The sequence below is a fragment of the Tachypleus tridentatus genome, chromosome 13, assembly GCF_004210375.1.
Source record: "Tachypleus tridentatus isolate NWPU-2018 chromosome 13, ASM421037v1, whole genome shotgun sequence".
In the NCBI taxonomy this organism is placed as follows: Eukaryota; Metazoa; Arthropoda; class Merostomata; order Xiphosura; family Limulidae; genus Tachypleus; species Tachypleus tridentatus.
Genome location: NC_134837.1, coordinates 122512159 through 122524043, shown reverse-complemented (window position 1 = coordinate 122524043; position 11885 = coordinate 122512159). Strand labels below are relative to the sequence as shown.

The window sequence follows — 11885 nt, the reverse complement described above, 5'->3', positions numbered from 1 at the left end:
GCTACTTTACCAATATGGCCAGGTGGGTAGGGTGCTCGACTCGTAATCTGAGGGTCGCGGGTTCGAATTCTCATGGGAGTTCATAACGTTACGGTCAATCCCACTATTCGTTGGTATGAAAGAGTAGCATAAGAGTTGGCTGTGGGTGGTGATGACTTGCTGCCTTCCCTCGTGTAGCTTTGCACGAAATTCAACAAAAAAGAAAAAAGTTTTATTGTGGCTTTAGTCGGTCAGATATCTTAAAATCATATTTATGCCTATGCTAGGCATACCTCCCTGATGTGAGATCGGCATGTTTATAGAGGTACAACACTAAAATACAGGGTTCAATTCTCTGTGGTGGACACAGATAGCTTAATGTGGTTTTGCTAAAAAAAACAAAAAACAAATGTTTGGCGTAACACAGTTTCGTTTCATACTACTTTAACACAGATATAAAGTACTATGCTAAAAAAATGTATTTAAGAAATACGATTTTTGCAGTGTTTGTCAAGTTAAAATCAAATGTCTATTGAAAGAATGTACCACGTTGGTACAGCGGTAAATCTGCGGATTTACAACGCTAAAATCAGGGGTTCGATTTCTCTGGGTGGACTGCAGACAGCCCGACGTGGCTTTTGTATCAAGAAACACACACACTGTTGAAAAAAAAAAAACAACAACAAAGGATTCTGCGCATGCGTCTTGTTAAAACGTTACACAGCTGAGTGCGTTCGAGTTTATCGTACATCTTTTCGTGTTCATGACATTTGTTCTTTGTTTAATTTTTAAAGTCTTTGTTAGGAGTGAAACGTAGTTGGAATTGGTGAGGAGTTAATGTTATTATTATCACATTGACATATTTAATACTTAAGTTATATTATTCTATTACATTTACCAATGTAATTAGTCTACTTCTGAGCTACTGAAGATACGGTTAACGATAATAATATTACAATATATGATATGTCTCTGATTTGACATTACACTTACGATAGGATTTGTAGTAGGCTTAACATTGTACTTGTACTATACCTTGCAGAACACTACGCATTAAATATGGCATTTTTTTTGTCGTTACAACCTTACACTTTTAAAAATAATTAAAGCCCAAAATTATAATTTACTCATTTAAACAGGATCTACCTAAGTACTGTTTTTAAATGAAAGTTAAAATTATTGAAATTTTATTATTAGTATTACTACCACTAGTACCAGTAAAAATTAATGACGATACTTGATAAAGAGAAATTGTATCCTAATTGTAACAGATTGACGTGACACTCGAAATTACAACGCTAAAATCAGGAGTTTGATTCCCCTCGATGGGCATAGCCAGATGTGGCTTTGCTCTAAGAAAACACACGCCACTCGAAATTTGTTAACTTTCTTATAACTGTTATATATAAAAGTCTGTCTTGGTGCAATAGCAGTAAGTTTATGAACTTTTCCAAAATCTGGGATTTGATTCTCTGTGGTAGACACAGCAGGATAACCCAATGCAGGTTTGTTTGTTTTTTAAACACATAAAAGGACAGTAGAATATCTAAGGTTTTGCATATACACTGAAAGAAAAAAATAATTAAAAATCCTTCAAGTTAATCAAGACCTTTACCACTAGTATAGTATAATCATTTACCATTTTTACCTATACATTTATGCCAATTATTGTAATGGAAGAAATCATTCCATGGAAGATAGTGTTAATACACATACACACACAAAAAGTTTGGAATTATATTTATTGTAGTTTTGAAAGTAGAAGAAAAATTCCAAACTTTTTATGTGTGTTTGTGTATTAACACATATAGAAAGACCTTCTACTTTTAATAGTAACTTAAGATTATATCATAGTGTTTCCAGGTGTGAACTAGAAGTTAAAATTCTTGATTTACACAGGTTGGAACTTTAATGTTTAAACCACATATTTAATGTATAAGCAGAGCTATTGCTGACATACTTCATACAATTTATAAGTTACAAATGTGTACTGTCATGTGTTTAGATAATTTTGTTAGTGGATGAATATTTTATAAGAGTATTCTAGCAGTATAATGAGTTGTGTGTAAAATTAACAGTGGCTCTTCTTAAACTAGAAGAATTATATTAATACAATTACTGACAGAGACCATAATCCTATTCACAAACCTCTACACGTACCAAAATATATGACTTGGATATTAATATTGTTGAAACGTAAGCCTTTTCAAATGAATACAATAAAACAGTGACTGAATATACTTTTGATGCTGTTATCCATTATTCATATTTAGTTATATCTATCTCAGTTATCAACCAAAATATAATAAATGTTTGTTGTAAAATATATTCATTTATCATAGGTTTAAATAAGAAAATTGGTAATAATGACAGAAGATCAAGTATCATCCAGTTCCAGCTTGTCAAGTCTGTCTTCCAGACGGAGTTACATGAGTGAAAATGATGTGGTCAGACATGCAATTACCAGCCTAGGAAAGATGAAGGTATTTTTTTCTCAAAACATGCTTACAGATGTCACTTTGGTGGTTGGTGATCGTCGCATACCTGCTCACAGGTTAGTGCTAAGTTCTGCTAGTGACTACTTTGCAGCCATGTTCACAAACAATTTACGAGAGGCTGTTGAACAGGAAGTTGTGATGCAGAACGTCGATCCAGATGCACTGAGCTGTCTGATAGAATATTGTTATACTGGAACCATTGAGCTACATGAGAATACAGCTGAAGTACTTTTGTCAACTGCATCTTTGCTTCAGTTGCATGAAGTTGTTCGCTTCTGTTCAGGTTTTATGATACATCAACTTCATCCATCCAACTGTATTGGAATTCATCTGTTTGCTGAGTCCCAAGGGTGCATAGAACTACAAAAAACTGCATACAACTACATAATGGAAAACTTCACAGAAGTTATACACAATCAGGAATTTATCTTGCTTCCTTCTGAAGAATTGTATGAATTGCTTCTCAGCGATGATATTAACGTTCCAAGTGAAGAAGTTGTATTCCATTCTCTCCTTACTTGGCTAAATCATGATGTTAGTAATCGTAAGAAGCATTTAGGAAAACTTTTAGGAGCAGTGAGGCTTCCACTTCTAGCCCCACAATTCATTGCTGATCATGTAGAAGAAAACAGTTTGTTACGGAACGATAGAACGTGTCAAGATCTCATCATGGAAGCACTCAAATATCACGTTTTGCCAGAAAGACGATCTCAACTTCAGACATCTCGTACAAAGCCCAGAAAGTCCACTGTTGGAACCCTTTATATTATTGGAGGTATGGAATATTGCAAAGGGACAAGCAGCATAGAAATGTACAACTTAAGAACAAATATCTGGACTCATGTTGGCTCGATGAATGGACGTCGCCTACAATTTGGGGCAGCTGTGATTGATAACAGACTCTTTATTGTAGGAGGAAGGGATGGTCTAAAGACACTAAACACAGTTGAATGCTATGATCCAAAAACTCATACTTGGAGTTCTATGCCATCTATGTCTACTCATAGACATGGCCTTGGGGTTGCAGTCTTAGAAGGTCCTTTGTATGCTGTTGGGGGGCATGATGGTTGGAGTTATCTAAACACTGTGGAACGATGGGATCCTCAGACTCGTCAGTGGAGTTACGTTGCTCCAATGAACACGCAGCGTAGCACTGCAGGAGTAGCTATTTTGAATAATAGATTATATGTTGTTGGTGGACGAGATGGAAGTTCGTGCCTCAGGTCTGTGGAGTGTTTTGACCCTCACACCAACAAGTGGACACAGTGTGCTTCCATGTCTAAGTGTCGAGGTGGTGTTGGTGTAGGAGTAATTAATGGTTATCTTTTTGCTTTGGGTGGACATGATGCTCCTGCTGTTAATCCAAGCGCCTCTCGATTTCAGTGTGTTGAACGTTATGATCCTAAAACTGACATGTGGACCGCTGTTAGTCCAATGAGTATTGGTCGTGATGCCATAGGGGTAAGCGTCTTAGGTGATAAACTCTTTGCAATTGGAGGTTATGATGGGCAGTCATACCTGAATTTAGTAGAGACTTATGATCCTCAGACAAATGAATGGAGTAAAGTTCAACACATGGCCACTGGCCGAGCTGGCATGTGTGTCATCGTCATCAAATTGGACATCTGAAAAGTCTGAAGAAGGCTGTCTTGATAACTTGTGTGATACCGTAGGTCAACAGAGCAGAAAAATGTATACATAAGAAATGTAACAAATTTTCCATTGGTCTGAAGAAAATGTATTATACAATTATCCATCCCAGTCTTTAAAATTATTTTAAAGAAAACATGGTAAATATTGAAGCATAAACCTTTAAATCAGTGATATATGTGTACATGGGAACATAAAATGCTGTAATTTAAGGCACATATGTATGTAGAGTCTTTTGTACATGTGAAGCAATACTGACTTATCGATTGAATGTGAAGAAAAGGCATATATAACTGTGGTTTAATTAGCTATGTGAGCTCAAATACTGTAATTGAAAGCACGACTTCTGCAATCATAGAGTTGTGTAAGTACATATTGTAATCACTGAACTGCTCAATTGGTAAAACAATCATTTGAATATTTGATAATCTGAAGTGAATTGTTGTAATTATACATTCTATTAAAACAGTTGTATATAGATAAAGTATTGTCCAATGATGTTCCATAGATTATAGTTGATATATTGGGTGGGTGTTGCAAAAGAGGTGGTAGGATGGTTCCCAACTAATGATAAATATGTTTTATGTGAGTCAGTACAATTAAATTCTGAGATCAAGCTTTAAACTGCAGTTGTAAAGAAAAAGGGGATTTTTTTTTTTTTGGTGTAGAATTATCAGTGATTTTACTGTAATGAAATTAATGAGCAATAGCATTAAACTAGACCATTTTAAACTTGTTTACTTATATGGCTCTTTACTGGTCACTTGAATTATAGCTTCTTTAATCACTTTCATTCAGCCCTTAGCTTATTGTAAACTAACTAGAGTATCTGTACCCTGGATGCAAGTTATGTAAATTCATAATTAATGAAAGGTTATTTCAGGACATGAAAAGTTGCTTCCCCTTATATTTAGTTGTAAAAAATGACCATAAAAACTGCAAAACTGAAAATTTGTATATCTTCCCATGTACTTAGTGAACCTTCATACCAAATTTGATAAAGATTCATCAACATGGAGTGAAGTATTGTTAAAAAATACACATAAAAATGGCAAAATGTCAAACTGAAAATTTGTATTTCCCCATGAATTCAACAAACCTTCATGCCAGATTTGGTGAAAATCCATCAACAGGGGGCAGAGTAGTGGTAAAAACTGCAAAATTGAAAACTTGTATGTACACTTGCATGGACCTATTGAACTTTTATATCTATTTTGGATAAGATCCATCCATGCCCTGTGAAGTAGTTAGATGGATGTGCAACAGACAGTATTGCTATATTTATACAGACTAGCTGGAGTACCCATTCCATGGATGGAAGTTATGTAGATTCATCATTAATGAAAGGTTATGATATTAGCATTAATTTCTTCATGGTTCTATAGGTGGACTTTGTTTTGAAGCTTCTGTAATTGAAGTGAAATATGAACTTTTGTTCTACAATTTAGTGATGAATAGTCGTTCTCATGTCTGGGTTTACCATGACAATCAGAATACACACTGCCTACATACATTTTCTAATTTTCAGGTGAAATTATAATAGAATTACTTGTAAAAACTGCTAATGCCATTAATATGTTTAATCCAGACCAGATAGCCTGAATGTAGTTTATATTCATAACATTATCTAGCCCATATAAAATTTACCACTTGAATAAAATCTTGTGTTTCAGTGAAGTGTGGTAACTTAGGGAAGATTAATTTGAAAAGTGCATAGTAGGAATATATTCTATTATTGTTCTAAAGTTTCAGCATTTACTGTTTTGAATATTTTGTAAAAAATAAGAGATTTCACTAATATTTGGGATTCCTGCAGCAATAAAAACAGATGATCTGTGTAAGCAAGAGCATTACCATGTAAGTATGTATTATACTTATTGAAAGTTTTATGTAAAAAGATTAGAAATTAATTTGACATGAGAAGTGTTTAAAAATCCTGTTGATTGTTCTCTTCTGAAAAGGTAACGAAAAGACTAGTTCATAGCTTTGATTATAACCATGTGAAGTTATGCACTAGAGTTCACAGCTTTGATAGCAATCATGTGAAGTTATGCACTAGTTAGTTCACAGCTTTGATAGTAATCATGTGAAGTTATGCACTAGTTAGTTCACAGCTTTGATTATAACCATGTGAAGTTATGCACTAGTTAGTTCACAGCTTTGATTATAACCATGTGAAGTTTTGCACTAGAGTTCACAGCTTTGATTATAATCATGTGAAGTTATACACTGGTTAGTTCACAGCTTTGATTATAATGATGTAAAGTTGTACATAGGTTAGTTCACAGTTTTGATAGTAATCATGTGAAGTTATACACTAGTTAGTTCATAGCTTTGATTATAACCATGTGAAGTTGTACACTAGTTAGTTCACAGCTTTGATAGTAATTATGTGAAGTTGTACACTGGTTAGTTCACAGCTTTGATTATAACCATGTGAAGTTACACACTAGTTCATAACTTTAGTGGTAACTGTGGGAAGTTACACTAGTTAGTTGATGGCTTTTATGGTAACCATATGGAATTACATGCTAGTTCACAACTTTTATAGTAGTTGTGGGAAGTTACACTAGTTGGTTCACAGTTTTTATGGTAACTGTATGAAGTTGATAGTTCACAACTTTGATGTTAACCATGTGAAGTTACTAGTTACCTCAGCTTTTCCGGTAACTGCATGACGTTATTACATAGTTCACAACTATTTTCTTATTTTGAAAAGTGCTACAATTACACAAATTTTTTTCATTTAATGATTGGACCCTTAGAATGAGCATAACTTGTGTATTCTCACATAAATCAGAAAATGTTACTTGTAGTTACAATAAAGCTTGATTAATAGATAGTTACGTATACAAGCTAATGATCTGTTCAAGTATGAAATATGTTACATGTATCAATGCCATCTTGATCTCAAAATGTTATTACTATATTTTGTGGCCTCACTCCAAATTAATTACTGAACAAGATTGCAGATCTTTAATGTAATTTTCCAAACTTGTAGTAATGTAGATGTTCTCCATAAGTGATCACGTGTGTCTGTTACACTACTCCTTTCATTGATGTGAAACTTATTGTAAAAAACAGGTAATATAGTTTTAATTATTAAGAAAATTAAAGTGGAGTTTTGACACAAAATGTACATAGCTTTTTAAAGATAGTGTCATATCAGTATTATTAATATGTATTTTAATAATTGTTTATGTATTGTGTTTCTACAGTGTGCTGTGATATTTCATTCCTTTTCATATACATATATATTTTTGTATGACTTAGACTTCAGTATCATTATATCAGTATAAATGTATTACTAGGGTTTCTTGGAAGAACTTGGATAAATTATTAAATGTGTTAAACTAAAACCAGGTCATTGAGTATTGATACTGAAGAAAGTTCATAAACAAGTAAAAAAGTTTAGTAAGTAAACCAACCCTCCAGAAAAAGTTTTTCTGATAAATATTTGCTCTAAGTAAAGAAACAGCTTTTCCAGCTGTTATTGTGCACTGTTTATTTACAACAAGCAAAATTGTCATCCATCTGCTCTAAAGTGTATAAAATTTATTTTTTACTTGTTTTTATTGTTCACTGAAGTGATGTAACTTTTGTGATTATCTCTCTGGGGTTCAGTTTAGTATTATGAAAATACTTATTAACCTGCTCAAGTAGTTAGTGTTTCTAGAAAGTTCACAACTTTTTATATAATGACTCATTCCAATATATGATCTTATGAAACTACAATCAGTTATTAAGTTCAGAACTGAACTGTTACACGTGAGATGTTCTATCAAGATTTTATGTGTAGCTGAACTTTGGCTCTTTTGAACAATGTTTTAAGTTTAAAAAATCACTTGTATATTAAGAGTATTGTACAATGTTTATCTGTGAAAATAGCTTATTTTCATTATTTCAGTTTGTAACTGTCAAAATATTCGAGACCCGACAAATATAATACAGAGCAGTTTTCACTCGAGATGTTTTGGATTTACTATAAAAGATTGTATGTGAAACTGATTTACCTTACAAATTTCTAATTCTTACTTTTAATATATTAACATTTCTTGGTTCAAGCATTTTTATTGGGTCAGAGATGACCTTCTAGTATTGTGGCATTTAAAGAACTGTAAGGTTTTCACATTTAGAAAAATCTATTTCAGAGCCAATCTTTGTAACATAAGATATTTATTATCAGTGTTTTAATTTATAATAAATGCAAGATAATACATGTGGGATATCAAAATCTGGATCAAGTACAATTTTCATTAGAATAGTCTTAATAGTGTTATGGAAGAAAATAATCTTAAGTGTTCTAGTTGTTTGTAAGTCTCTCTAAGCCATCTAAGCAATGTGTTGTTGCTGATGACAGAGCAAATAGGATTTTAGTTTGTACTTGCAGAAATATTGAATAAAAGAGGTTATAATTTCATTGTTTTAGGTTACTGGTTAGATCACATTTCCAGTAATGTATTCAGTTTTGGACTCCTTACCTTGGAAAGGATATTGAATTGTTGGAAAGGAAGAAGAGGGATGTTAGGATGGTATCTGGGATGGAAGGTTTGTCATATCAGGACAGGTTAAGATATGTGAAGTTGTTTTATGTTAAGAAAAGAATAGTTGGAGGGGATCTGACTAAAGTTATTTAAGATTTTTAAGGGAACTGATGCATTATCGTTTTTCACATTAATGGTAAGAATGGTAGGATTAGGAGACACAAATATAAATTTGTGCAGGGTAGGAGTCATATTTAGCTAAGACAGTTTTATTTTTCTAATTTGATGGTTGGCATGTAGAATTGGTAACTCTCAACTGTGGTGGATATAATTTTTTAGTCTTTCTTAATATCAAAAGTAAATATGTTTTCTATACCCAACACAACAATTTTCTGATATTTGTGCTGTATAAAGAAAACTAAAGATTTACATTTAAAATGAGAAAAAGTATTGAATTTGTCATCCTTTAAAAGGTATATAGTGTGATTGAAATAAGTCAGTAACACCTAATTTACTAATTATAAATCATGATAATGAAAGTTCAAAATACAGCATTATGTACATTATGGATAAATGTTTTATCGAAATACAGCATGCTGAAGGATAAGTCCAATATTGTAAATCTAAAAATATGTATACAGCTATATATGTATATCATGCAAATCTGTTGGCAAAGTACTTTGGGTATTTACTTTTTACAAACTAACTTCTAACTCTCTTATACCTAACCTTTGTATGAAACTCCTCAGAGTATGGCACAACACACAAGAGAGACTTATTAATATATTATACACAGTAATAAACAGTTTGTTTTTGCAGGGAAGAGGATGCAGTTAGGCTAATAATTCTTTTTCTAGCCTCAAAATATCAAGGGGAGTGACAATTTTTTTAGAGTCAGTTTATAGCTAAGATTTTGTGAATTCCAACAAATATATCCATTGGCAAGTGCCACCTCAATAACAAAACCCTGCAATGCTTGGTACCATTTCTGCAATGCTTTCCATCGAAAAGATAGGTAGAGCATAACTGGTTGAACTCATTGATTTCTCACATATATATTTATTATACAAAATTTGAATGTTGAGTTTCATTATGCTTCTTATAGCTTTTTATTTTATTTTATTATACTCACAGCTGTATTATTATTATTACTGTATTTTATTATACTCACAGCTGTATTACTTATAGTTGATACTAGGTTTATCTTACTTGTGTCCTACCATGTACAGGCTAGCATCGTTGTCTCATCAGTTTACCATGTTGTTCGGAAGCCCCCATGTTTCATTTTTGCAGGTAAACCTTTTCTATTTGTACACACTTTGACACATGCATTTATTTTCTTCACTTTTAGACTATGAAAGAAAAGTTGGACACTCGAATAAACACTGGTCACATATACTACACACCCTTTATTCTCAAATTCATTTAGTAATGATGAAACAACCCTATAACCCAACCCCTGGTCTTGGACATTTGTGGTTTATTTGCCTGTGTACCTCAAGTTTCAACAGATATTCAGAAAGAAAACCACTAAGTCTGCTGGGGAAGGTACTAATTAAAAAAACAGTCTCTCCTTGAATTATAGCACTGATTCATCAACATGTGTATTTTTTATTAGCTGGCACTGACCCCTTGTAAGTATATGTACATATCCAGTACTTTTACTTGGATAATATACTTCTGGAAAATAAGAAGCTAATGTTGGCTTATGCTCCAACCCCGTGCTAATTTCTGTAGCAGTTAAAGCCTGAATATTCTTCCATACATTATACTTCTATCTTTGAGATAGTTCCTTCCTACTTTTACTAACATTTGTTTTGCATATATGTTCATCTCCTTAGCTACATGCTCATAAACTGAAACTGGAAAAAAACTTATCAAAACATGGACGTGGATTTATATTTTTGAATCCCTGTACACTGTGTTGTCCACCAAAATCAGGATATTTCTTACCTTTGACTACCTTTGTGTACAGGAACTAGTGTAGCATAGGTGGTAGGTTGACCTCCGTCAGGTGTGTCGAAGGTTTCCACTTCCTATTCAACTTATGCCCTTAGATCCAGGATAATCATCTTCTAATTCACTTTCACCATCAAAGTTTCTGTAGTTTCATTGTCAGGAGCAATCTTCTTACTCACTGCTGTGGACAGAACCAAAGTCAATCAAAAACTCAAACGTTAAAATGGTTTAGCAGCTAATTTTATAACCTTTGGCTTATATCAGCATAAATTAGAACATAAACCATAAATATAAATATTTGTAACATAAAAAGCTACCACTAAAAAAAAAAGAAAAAAGGCCAAATTATGTCTGGCACAGACACCAGTTTAAGAGCTTGAGTGCATAAGCTCACAGGCCTACAGTAAGGCACAGGTCTTCTGTAGACTGCAATAAACACATATTTGAAACAACCTTATAGCAGCAAAATCCAACATCTCCAGCAAGTATTAGCCTATAAGAAAGTATAAACCACAGGTATAAATATCAGAGAATGATATACAGTGTGTAACTATTTGTACAGTTAAAAAGCAAATCAAACTCAAACATTATACATGTGAATGCTGTACTGAGAAATTGAGTGACAAATGATGAACACTGATTTATACATTTATTTTATGAAATCATTACAAAATCTGTGGTATATATCAGATGATGGATGCTGTAATACTGAACATATATGTAAGGTATAACATATAACAATGATAATATATCAATAAATTTAACCTCAACTCATGGAGCTACTTACCATGTGATGTGAAAGCTGAGCATGTGTAAATACATCCAATATTGTAGTGTTGCTCACAGGTGGCATAGAGAAATGGCATGGCTTTCAAGGTTGTGAGTTTTTTTCTTGCTTGGTTTTTGTGAAGCTGTGGTAAAACTTGCTTGTTGCATGAATTGCTCTGTCAGAGTTAATACATCTATCTGTTACTGTAAGGGTTTTAAATTATATATGTATAAGGTGGAATTCTTATACACAAATTACTTTTAAGCATTCCATAATTAGCTAAAAAACTTGGCACTTCTAGTTCAGTGGATACTACAAAATAATATTTTAGAGGGTAACATCATCTAAGTATTACATTGATTTGCTCATGTAATTACATGTGTTAGTACCTTGTTATTTGCTTTGGTTATTGAGGATATATGATAAAATACAAGTATGTTTTACTATATTGTTTAAATTTGTATAGGAAGGAACTTTTTTGTAAAAAACATTATATGGTGTAATTTTCCATAACACTACTTTTATGAGTATAAAATACTGTTTTGT

General features: G+C 32.8%; 1 protein-coding gene and 1 long non-coding RNA gene across 2 annotated transcripts; one reads left to right on the top strand and one right to left on the bottom strand.

Annotated features, from left to right (window-relative positions):
* Positions 1-694: 694 nt before the first annotated feature.
* Positions 695-4867, top strand: LOC143237517 (kelch-like protein 5). The gene is made up of 2 exons (XM_076476875.1): positions 695-805; positions 2322-4867. Exon 2 carries the CDS (start codon positions 2346-2348, stop codon positions 4104-4106), a length of 1761 nt encoding a protein of 586 aa, XP_076332990.1. The 5' UTR covers positions 695-805; positions 2322-2345; the 3' UTR covers positions 4107-4867.
* Positions 4868-8284: 3417 nt separating this feature from the next.
* On the bottom strand, positions 8285-11495 carry LOC143237519 (uncharacterized). Its single transcript, XR_013020120.1, has 2 exons — positions 11358-11495; positions 8285-10751 (listed from the first exon to the last, which is right to left on the bottom strand). It is a non-coding gene; the product is annotated as an uncharacterized LOC143237519 (long non-coding RNA).
* Positions 11496-11885: the final 390 nt, after the last annotated feature.